This window comes from Pseudorca crassidens, chromosome 13 (assembly GCF_039906515.1).
Source record: "Pseudorca crassidens isolate mPseCra1 chromosome 13, mPseCra1.hap1, whole genome shotgun sequence".
Taxonomy (NCBI): Eukaryota; Metazoa; Chordata; class Mammalia; order Artiodactyla; family Delphinidae; genus Pseudorca; species Pseudorca crassidens.
Genome location: NC_090308.1, coordinates 43,029,216 through 43,041,341, shown reverse-complemented (window position 1 = coordinate 43,041,341; position 12,126 = coordinate 43,029,216). Strand labels below are relative to the sequence as shown.

The following is a 12,126-nucleotide window of genomic DNA, read 5'->3' as shown; positions in this document are numbered from 1 at the left end:
TTGATTTATGAGATGTACCTATAAATCTTTCTCAGTGACCTGACCATGTCTCTTTCCTCCTCTGTTTTTTTTCTTTATATTCACTCCTGAGTTAATAAGCATAGGGTCCTCTTTCCTGAGAGCTGCTCTCTATTCCTTGTTAATCTAATATACTAACTCTGTTAATATACCACATTATCTCACTCATATAACACATATGCTTTTTAACTAAGATTTTCTTCTTAGACATCTCATAATTTAGTATAAGCATATGTGGTTTTCCAAGTGCTGTAAAATATAAATGTGTACTCTGCTTATGCTACTAGACTTTGGTAAAAGACCTGAGATTAAGAAGCAGTCTACAGGACAAGAGCTAATTTAGCCCCAAAACTACTCATAAATTTGTTATGGTGTGATGATTAAGAAATACTAAAATATTCAGAATTTTGAATGATAAAATTATTGTTTTGTTCAGTAAAGGAAAAATATAATTCTATGGGAATTTGTTTTATGGAAAGCTCAATATATTGTTATTTCTCTTTATTATAGTTATTCAAACGCCGAAATGTCTCTTTGCCCAGAAATGATGAATCTATGTTAGAAAATCCTATCCAGGATCCGGATATCAGTTCCACTGTACCCATTCCAGAGGTAGATATTACAAAAACGTATTTCAAATTATATTTCAACAGTATTACAGAGATGATACAGCAAAATTACTAATGCAAAATATTTAAATAACAATTGTATTTTCTGTGTTTTAGGAAGAAGTTATTACCACAGATATGGTTCAGATGATTTTTTCTAATAATGCTGATCAACAACTAACAGCAACACAGAAATTTAGAAAGCTGCTTTCTAAAGGCAAGAATTATTTTCAGTATGCTTATTTGATCTTACAAGAATTTGTAGTACAGTTTTATTTATTATATTTTTTTATTTCAAGGCACTTTCTTTGCCAGTAGGTCTTAATTTTTCTCTAAAATATATTTTAAAATAACATCTCTTTTTTAAACATTATATTATCAAAGTAACGCATGTTGATTGTAGAATATCTGCAAATATAAAACGATTTAAAGAAGCAAATATAGTCCCAAATTAGTCCCATTGCCAAGAAAGAAAGTTAGAAATACATATTTTTAAATTCTTGTAGAAATATTTTTCAGACTTTAAAAATTTTTTATTTTATTTATTTTTTTAAATTGAAAGTCTAGAAATAAACCCATACATCTGTGGTCAAAATCAGTTGATTTTTTTTTTAATTAATTAATTTATTTTCGGCTGTGTTGGGTTGCAGGGAGCAGGGGGCTACTCTTCGTTGTGGTGTGTGGGCTTCTCACTGCGGTGGCTTCTCTTGTTGTGGAGCACAGGCTCTCAGTCAGTGGGCTTCAGTAGTTGTGGCGCACGGGCTTAGTTACTCTGTGGTATGTGGAATTTTCCCGGACCAGGGTTTGAACCCATGTCCCCTGCATTGGCAGGTGGATTCTTAACCACTGTGCCATCAGGGAAGCCCTCAGACATTTTTTTAACATCAGAGCATGACTGTAAAATGAATAATCAATCAATCAGATATTTTTTTCTAAACTTTTAAAAATTTAATTTGTATTTTATATTGGGGTATAGTTGATTTACGACGTTGTGTTAATTTCAGGTATACAGCAAAGTGATTCACCAAATTTTGATTATCATAAGCAAAGCTACATAAATCCTTGTATAACCGAAAGCTTCCTTAGTATGAATTTATAAAAGTGAAATCGTGGGTCAAAGGGAATAAACAGTGTATTAATTTACATTCCCATCTTTAGTTTGTGCAGATATTCATTTCACTATATTCTTACCAACACAGCTATTTTTAAAAAAGAAAAAGATGGTTATATAATAGTGCTTATAGTGTGGCAGTTTTTGAGTACCTAAGTTGAATATTTTTTATTATTGACCATTATAATTTATAATTTGCCTATTTATGTTATTTATCCAATATTATATTGAGTTTATAAAAATTCCTTATTAAATAAAAATTTAACCCTTAGTCTATCTCATCTTTCATACATGGAATTTATAGGATTAGTAATTCTAATTTTATTGAGCTGTATACATGAACTGATAAGATTTTGAAATTGCCCTTGGCTAGCTGCCGTATCTTCCTGCAAGACAAAATTTAGTAACGTACGAGGAATAAAAGAAATCTTGTGTTCAGTTCAGCACAGATTACAGGCTATTACCTTTGCTTTCTTATTGTAGTTCTTTTTCATAAGTACCTTTAATTTTCCTTTTCCATCCCTTATCTTCCAAGCAAAAGTAGCTTAGCAATGTTAGGAGACCCTATAAAATCAAGAGTAGCTTCCTCTTCCTCACCATATTCCACAGTTTTTGTTTTTTAATTTGGATTTTTTTAGTCAGATTAATATTTATAAATTAAAACATTAATTTAAAAAATAGGTTAAATGTATTAATAGTAACACATCAATAATTTTTATATTACCATATTCTCTTTTAAGATTTCTTTTTGGCATATGTATTATGTTATAACCAATTAACAGAATTAATTTAGATTTAATTGTATTTAAGAATGTTAGAGTTTGCCACCAGTTTTTACACCACAACTTCCCCATTATTGAATTTATCTTCATTCTTAATTCCTCAGGGTGTTCTGTGTCTTTTAAAATATAGTATCTTTTTCATAGATTCAATGATTTTTCTGTTTCTTGTAGTGGGATTATGCTTGCCCAGGTTGGGCATATGTCAACAATTATAGATACTTTCTTTTGCTGATTGGTGTGAGTTCCTGCCAAATATTTTAGGTCTAGAAGAATATTAGATTTACTATAATTTTCCTTGATCCATCACTGTAGGAAATATGGGGAAGGAGCTAGAACTAGAACTGGAGCTAGAAATAGAAATAGAACTCCTCTGATTTAAGTCATGATAGTGACCTTTTGCTAGAATCTGTTATTTACTTCCCTATTATGGCCACTCTTATAGATGTAAATCACAAATTATTCTTTTCTTCAATCCCAGTTTTGTTTCTCCAAGGCTTTTTTGTTGTGGATGACTCTTGATTAGTCTTCAGTGCTGAAGCAGATATTCCTCTATGTTACTTATGTTTACATTGCCATATTGTCTTCCCTGTAATAGTTCATCACCTTTATAAGATAAGGTAGGCTATTATTCTGTCAGTATAATATCAATGTAAAAGTTAAAAGTTCATGATACTTGTTAGATTACTTGATGATCCAAGCACACTTTAATTGCTTTCTTTTAGATGAAAGTAACTGTAAAGTAATTCCCCAGGAAGAGATCATATTTGGGTTCTTAAATCTATATATATGTCTTTGTCTATATTTCTTTATCTACATATTCAGGTAGTCTCAATACCCACTTCTCCCCACCCTCTAACTAGAAAACCAATTTTCTATGTTTACTTCCTTTTCTCAACCTCCCCTTTCTTCTCTGCTCAAAAAGAGCAAGACAAAATTTTGTCCTTTACAAAAATAAGGGGAAATAGATTTAGAATTTTCTTTTGGGAAAAGAGAAAGAACTGGAAGGTAAAGATGGTAACCACAACCTAATAACTTTGTTTTGATTTTTTTTAAGATGGGACTAAAGGCATTAATAATATATATTATTTTATCTTGTTGATGTTTTATAACTATAAGAACAGTTTAAGCTATGGTCTGGAATTTACATTTTGAAGAATCCAGACTTTTCATTTAGAACACCCAAACAAAATTTTATAGTTTTAACTTTACTAATTTTGCAGAAATCTCCCAATTTTTGAGCAAGTTAGAAAGATAGCAGATTTGTAGAAAAAAGAAGAAAAGGAAGAAAAAAGTCTATTCCTTTTTTTTTTTTGCCACACCATGCAGCTTGTGGGATCTTAGTTCCCCGACCAGGAATGGAACCTGTGCGGACTGCAGCGGAAGCGTGGAGTCCTAACCACTGGACCGCCAGGGAATTACCAAGAAGTCCATTCCTAAATAAATCTTTCTTAACAGTTGAGAACACAATTTCTAAGATTTAAACTGACTTAAAACTTAATAATAAGGTTTTTCTGTATCAAACAAGCAGGATTTGTAGACCTTTTATGGTTATCATTCATTTATTAATTCTACTTATTAAACATTATTTATGATCAGTAACATACTCAAACAGGAATTAAGAAAAGGAAGAGTCAAAAGTGGAAATGAGATTTCTCTCGTGTAACCAGGTGGACAGATAGCTCAGACAAATTTGTGTGGTGGGCACAGGGCAAGGGGAAGGAATAAGCATAGTGATATTATGAGTTTGGTTTTGTTTATGCTACATTTTAAAGAAGCTGTGGGGGAAAAATGTAACCATAAGCACTTAAAAATGTGGGACAGAATCTAGGAAAAAAGAATTTACGGGGGTTAGATTTGTGAATGATAAGTGATAACTGAATTAGCAAAATAGAAATAAAATAGAAACAGATTTTCTAGGAGGGGATTTCCTAGAAATACATTTTCTAGGAGGAGAATAAATAACGGAGAAAACTAACCCGAAGGAACAACAGTGAAGAAGTTCCTGGAGAACCACAAGAGTGTATTTGTTGCTGAAGCCAAGGGAGGAGAAAGAATTCTTGGTACTTATATTATTGGGAGCTGAAATATCTTTGTTTTGTTTTGGCTGTGCCCCGCAGCATGTGGGATCTTAGTTCCCCAACCAGGGATTGAACCCGTGCCCGCTGCATTGGAAGCGCAGAGTCTTAACCTCTGGACCGCCAGGGAAGTCCCAGAAATATCTTTGTTTTCAATTTACATATCTTTGTTTTAAAATTTCTTAGAGATTTTATGATTCTCAAAAGTCCTCAGCATTTCATGAGAATTTATCAAGAATTCTAGGTACTTCAATAGCATTTTTGTAAATAATAAATAATACCCTGACAAAATAGAACCTATCTAGCTGAAAGACATTAGGCAATTCGTGGTTGATAGTGAAAGAGACATCCCTGGAAATTGGAGTATAGTTATGAAGAATTAGAAGACACTTTATCCTTCGATTGGTATTTTGAGTATTGGACTGAAATATTCCCGTATTGTGAAGGTGACCTCCTAAGTAGCGTTCAATTTATGAATTATAAATATTTGTATAGGAAATATTTTAAAATTTTCTTATCATTATGGTAATGAAAAACAATTTGCTTTTTTTTTTTTTTTTTGCAGTAAACATTGCAATTATGAGAACGTTTATTTTCTTCAGCTACATCCAGCTAAGGGTTTTAAACTGGATCAGTGAAACCTAGGAAAGAGTTATTTTATGTGCCCTGTTAATTGGCATAGGGTCCAGATCATTGTGTTTTTGTGTCTATGTAATAACTTAATTATTTTTTAATTTTCAGAACCTAATCCACCAATTGATCAAGTTATACAGAAACCAGGAGTTGTGCAGAGATTTGTAAAATTTCTTGAAAGAAATGAAAATTGTACATTACAAGTGAGTTCTGTAGTTTACTTTCTTAATCTTTTTCCAGAAATGACATAGGATTAATGTGTCTAGTGAAAGCAGCTTCTACAGTACTGAGTATATTGTAAGCATTCAGTAAATACTTGGCAATTAAAGGTGGTGCTACCTGTCTTGCCTTGGTCAAGGTTGCAATGCTAATTTTTTCTAGGAACTGTTATTAAACAATTTTGGGAAAAATATATAAAATCATTCCTAATGTTAAGAAAAATTTTGTAGTTGTCAACCTTTAATAACTTTTGTTTTAGAAAACCATAAATCAAAATGTTAATTTAATGGTTAAATTTTTTTGGCTCTTAGCTAACTAAAGTTGTAACTTTTTAGTATAAACTCTTGTACCTCTTAAAACATTTTAATCTGATTGATTAGTTCTTTTTTTGAAAAAAGAACGAATCAGTATAATCTACTTAAAATGTGACCAACGTTAAGTTTGTCCTAAAGAGCATTGTTTCTCAGTTATACTATAGTGAAAATTGTAAGATGTCTTCCAAATAATTGGCTACTAATAGTAAATTACTGAAGTTTGCAGGTATTTTACTGTTTAAGATTGTTCTTCCTGACTTTCATTGCTATAAATATTCTTAAGTAAGTGTACAGGGTGGAATTATATCTATCAGGAATTGCACAAGACCTACACCTAATTTCTCAATGCTCTTGTTGGTCATGGAGGACTTTTACTAGTATTTGAGTAATAGTTGTTGAAATTACAACTTAGAATTGTGTTCCACTTATCTGAGTAATTTGGGAAAGGTCCTCACATCTAGTTGTAAGCAAAGGAATGTGTTGAACCTGTGACTATTAACCATCATGAGCTTTATGCTGAAAAATTGTTGAGAATGTTTACAAGGGTGTCTGAGGAAAAGACCCTTTTATCCATAGTATAGTCTTATTGTCAATTAGCATTCAGAGTCTTTAGGTGATAGTGCTGAAAGGACGGGAGATCATGATCTAGTCCATTTGCCTTATTCATAAGCTCTGAGTCCAGACTAAAACCTAAACCTCCTGATAACTAGTTTTTTATTTGGCTCTTTAATTCTAAGTGATTGAAAGAAGAAATGAGTGAATATGAATGAATAAAATTGAGTGTTAGTTTAAGCAATACATTGTATAAGGCATTGTAGTTAAAAAATTGAGTAAGATATTGTCCCTCTCTGCAGAAATTCTTCACTCTGTTGGGGGAGACAAACACACAAACAGATCTGTGATACCATAGTACAGTTAATGCTAGCAAAACAATATACAGAGTGCTTTGGGAGCACAGAGAACATGGCAACTTATCTGGGGTTTTTTTGGTTTAGTAGTGTCGCATGGCTAGTCTTGAGGGTGAATGAGAGTTTAATAGGCTGAAAAATGGAAAATTAATTTCAGGTTGTGAGAATAACATGTGCAGAGAGCATGCAGTATTCAAGAAGAATATTGGTGATTTGAGTGTTTATTAATCATTACACTTGAAACCTAATGAAATTCAGCAGTATGCTCTTGGGGCAGCTATATGCTGTGCCATATCATCCAAGTTCATATGAAATATGCTAGTTCGAAACACTGATCTAATAGAGAGGCCTCAAACTGGGGGCCTACATGCCAGATTGGCCCACAAACAAATTTTCTTTGGCCTGCACATGTTTTAAAAGATATCTGCTAATAATGAACTCTTTGACCTTGAACAAATCACCTAAATGTCTGGACTTACAATTTTCTTATTTCTTAAGTGAGGAGGTTAGGACTAGATGATGCCTAGGGAAACAAAAATACCTTTTATGATTCTAAGTTCCATAGGTATACTATTACTCTATTAAGTAGTGTCTCATTTATTTTTGCACTGCTTGCTTTAGAATACCTGGCTCCCTAATTGTAAACATTAGGAGTTTTATGAATTATAAATTCAAATGTGTTCATTTATTGCTCATGATTTGTAAATTTTATTATATTCTTCTCAGTTCTTATTTTTCCAGATTGAAGAGTCCTTTTTTAAAAATAAAGCATTTTTACCTATCAAATCTGATTTCACATTAAATCTTATTAATCGTAAGTCAGTCTTTCTCTCCGATTTGTTCAGCTAAGTCTTTACTCCCTCTCTTCTTCCTTTCTTCCCCTTTCTGACATTTTTTGGGTGCTTTCATTTATTCTACTTTTATTTTTCCTTAGTTTGAAGCTGCATGGGCATTAACTAATATAGCATCTGGAACTTTTCTACATACCAAAGTAGTGATTGAAACTGGGGCTGTTCCAATTTTTATCAAACTTCTTAATTCAGAGCATGAAGATGTTCAAGAACAGGTAACGTTTCTAATTTGACCTATTATATCTACTAGATTTTAACTTTCTCTTGAAAGTACCATTTGCGATTATGGTTTGAAATTCAGTTTTACCAAGTTGCCTGTGTTTTACATTTATTAGAATACAATAATTTCTATTTACTGTCAAATTAGAAGGAAGGAAGAATGAACTGTCTTAGGCATAATCCTGGGTTTTGTAAACATGGGATCTCAGCTATTGGGAATTACTATTCCCATTTATAAAAGAGCATACTGAGTGAGACCCAGAAAAGTTAGTAATCTACCCAAAGTCACAGTGAATGGCTGAACCAGGTTTTAAACCTGGGCCAGTCTGATTCCTTGTTCTTTGCATGTATGTAGATTATTTCATTGTTTCTTTTTAATATATCACATTATTTTGAATGAACCATTTTAGATTAAACTTTCTCATAGTTGTTGTAACAGGGAAAATTTAATCACATATAATTTGTTCCATCCAGAGAAAGTCGAATGTTTTTATATTTTCGTTTTGGATCATTTTCATGCAAATTGATCTGTAGATCTCTCTACCATTCCATCTGTTTGTTTATATTTATATTTTTATGTGTATATTTTTTTCCCACTTAACACTAGTATTGAGAGCCTTTGCATACAGCATTAATTATTCTTCCAAGAAAATTTTACTGATTACTCATTATCCATTCAGGTAGGTACCATAATTTATCTATTCCTCAATAGTTGTACATTTGAGTTATTTCTAGCTTATTAGTGTTAATAATATTGTGATGAACATCATTGTATATCGGTCTTGATATTAATATGACTTGACATATATATGTACCGCGATTATTTCATTAGGGAAAAATGACTTTACTCAGTCAAAGAAAAAATTTAAAATTTCTTATTACATATTTCAAAGTAGACTTCCAAAAATGTTAACAAATTTATATCCCCACCAACAAAATACTTCACAGGTTGCAAAATATCATCACTTTAAAAAATTTTTCTTAAAAAAATAGACAATAAGCGTAGGTCTGGAGTAGATGTTAAAAATATTAATGCATATTTTAGATGTTAAAATAAAATTTTCCCAATTGAAAAAGTAACTTAATGTCTACTTTTATACTTATATGAAAAGCTTGAAATGAGAATATAATGATCATTTGCATCTGTGTAATTTCTCATCTAATTGAAATTTAATATTTGAATAATCTTTTACTACCATTTATTTAAGCTGGACTAACTCTAAACTTATTTTCAAGCATCAATTCAAGCCAATTCTCACATTAGCTTTACCTTCCTTTCCTATGCATTGTCTGTCCTTTTTTCTTTTACAAGTCAGTCCCTTCCCAGTGAGTGGATTCCTTGGCATAGGAGCAAACCTCTAGCATAGGTAATTGGAAGATTCACTAAATATAGATATACAGTTGACCCTTGAACAACAACAGGTTTGAACTGTGCAGTTCACTTACACATGGATTTTTTGTAATAAATACGTACTACAGTACTATGCAGTCTGAGGTTGGTTGAATCTGCAAATGCAGAACCTTGGATAAGGAGGGCCAACTGTAAAGTTATACATGGATTCTCGACTGTGCAGGGCTTGGTGCCCCTCACCCCCTCATCGTTCAAGGGTCAACTCTATTTTGTCTCTCCATGTAGATTCAGAGTAGACAAACTATCACTTTGTTGAACAGAATAAACATTTCACTAGAATGTAAGAAAAAGTTTTTAAATGCCCTATGCTTCAATTTGACTAAAAATATTACTAAAGGTACTTTTAAAGTTTTCCTTTCTTGTTTCCTACTAGCATGTTTTGTTTTAACATCTTGAAAACTATCACTTTTTTCCTTCTACACTAAAATCTCATTCTTAAGAGAGAGCATCTTATTTAAGATATTGTCATAAAAGAATCTTTTTTTCTTATTTTTCTAAGGCTGTTTGGGCACTTGGTAATATTGCTGGTGACAATGCAGAATGCAGAGATTTTGTTTTGAATTGTGAAATACTTCCACCTCTTTTAGAGTAAGTACTTTAAGTTATCATGATTAAATACTACTTTGGGAAAAGCAGACTGTTTTCTACACTATATTACTACATACACAATTAAGTTCTTCAATGATACTTTTAAATTTCGCTTATGTTTATCCAAGCCTGAAAGAGCTTGAAAGTACGTAAAACTAACAACAACAAAAATTTTCCAATTGTATCATATCTGTCTTTTATGTTCTCTTAAGCCACACTTCACAGTGGTCCTTGCTTACTTGATGCTTACTCTGCTAATATAATTATTCTACAAAACAAGGATAAGTAGTAGTTTTTAATACAATAAAAGTTGCTAAAGCAGGGAGTATTTAATACATGAACAGATGATGTATTGAGGGTGTCAGGTTTTCATATTTGATTTTGAAATGTTCAGAGAACAGAGTTTTCTTTCAGAATTAGAATTTTACTTAAAATGACTTAGCTAGTGGTTTCTTTTTCAAATACCTTATACTTTTTTTAAAAAAGACATTACCCTGTAATGTAAGGTTCTTTACAGAAATGACATAAAATTATTTGAAAGATAGGTTTCTTTATCTATGTTGGTTATCATTTACTAAGAGGATTTTTATTTAGGCTAAATGCCAGTGGTAAATAGTGAAAAAGGAAAAACTAATTGAAAGGGAAAATTTTACTCTTATCATTTCTAGCCCATTCTCCATCCTTTCCAAACTGAGAAATTGGATAGGAAGAATAAATTTTTAGATATGATTTTGTAAAAGATATTTTATTATTTTAGGGAGTATAACTTTCCATGGACAAAATGGATTTCTCAGCATCATTTCACTCAGCTAACATTGAGTACCTACTATGTGGAGGCCACTGAACCACTTGTGATTTCATTTACTTTGGGCTTATCCAGAGTTAAGCTTTATGGTATTTGAGAATTTAGTTGAGCCATGAAGGAAAACACTGATTCAGGGTTCAATATCAGAGTTATTTTGAAGTTCATACTATTAAAAACATCTCTTAAATTTTCAATTTGAGACTTTTTTGGCCTGATTATATGGTTTGTAGATTAACTGTGAGCACTTTGTTTCTCTTTTCACTTTTGCTCTCTGTCTCTAGGTCATTTTATTATTTGTTAATATCTCAAGTTGGTAATGGTTTATTAAGCAGTAAGTATTTATTAGTTCTAATCCCTTTAAATGTTCTAAGGAGCTTTTAATTATGAATAAAGAAACCAAACTAAAAAAAAAAAACTAATGACAAATAGTACCCAGCTATGTAGTCCTGGTTATAAACATAATAAATTTCAGAAAAAGAGTAGGTTTAGAAAGTTTCAAAGGTTCATTAAAAAATTGAGAAAGGTCGTAAAAAGGAAGTAATGTCAAGTTAGCTGCCAGATGTTCTCACTGTAGTTGGTCAAAAGGAAAAATGGTATTAACTTAAAAAAGATGATGGATAATCTGTAGTTCACACTAAAATTCACATTTAGCTAATGCTTAAGTATACATAAAATTTCTATTAATATAATATGGTTTTATCAATTCTGCCTTGGGGAGTTTCAATTTGTTTTATTCTCAGTAAATATAAGCCTTTTGCGTCTATGGACATTCTATACTGATATAGCTTTGTTGTTTTAATTTAATTCAACTTTAATTTACAATACAGCAAATCTGGACAAGAAAAGATTTGCAATTTCTCATAATAATCCCATTAATACAAGTGAAGAAAAATAGTATACATCACAGCTTGGCCAACTACAGTGTTCAGGCCAAATTTGGCCTGTCCCCTGTTTTTGAAAATTAAATTTTATTGGAACACAGTCACATCAGTTTGCTTACTTAATGTCTATAGTTGCTTTCATGCTACATCAACAGAGTTCATAGTTGCAACAGAGAAAGGCCTGTGAAGCCAAAAGTATTTACTGAAAAAGTTTGTCAACCCCTGATATAGAAAATCAGTGTAACTAATTTATTTCTAAATGAGTTATGGTTTTAGGAGGCTTCAAAGACTGTTTATAGGAAAACCTTTAGAACATATTTTTTGTGTGTGTGATAAAATATACACAGTATAAAATTTGCCATTTTAAAGTATACAATTTACTGCCAGTAAGTACATTCATAGTGTTTTGCAATCATAACCACTGTCTAGTTCTAGAACTTTTTATCACCCCAGACAAAACCCCAATACCCATTAAGCAGTCACATCCCCTTTTTCCAGTGCCTCAGTCCTTGGAAATCACTAATCTTCTTTCTGTCTTTATGTATTTACCTATTCTGGATATTTCGTATAAATGAAATCATTATAGTGTGTGACCTTTTGTGTCTGGCTTCTTTCACTTACCATATGGTTTTCAGGGTTCATTCATATGGTAGCATGTATCAATACTTTGTTCTTCTTATAGCTAAATAATATTCCATTGTAT

At 31.6% G+C, this 12,126-nt stretch overlaps 1 protein-coding gene across 1 annotated transcript in view; it reads left to right on the top strand.

Moving 5' to 3' along the window:
- KPNA5 (karyopherin subunit alpha 5) overlaps positions 1-12,126 on the top strand; it is a 49,292-nt gene that overhangs the window by 6,009 nt on the left and 31,157 nt on the right. The window contains exons 3-7 of the mRNA XM_067702280.1: positions 529-630; positions 744-843; positions 5,336-5,430; positions 7,603-7,734; positions 9,649-9,737. Of these exons, the coding sequence (XP_067558381.1) occupies positions 529-630; positions 744-843; positions 5,336-5,430; positions 7,603-7,734; positions 9,649-9,737 (518 nt within the window). The remainder of the gene's footprint in view (positions 1-528; positions 631-743; positions 844-5,335; positions 5,431-7,602; positions 7,735-9,648; positions 9,738-12,126) is intronic.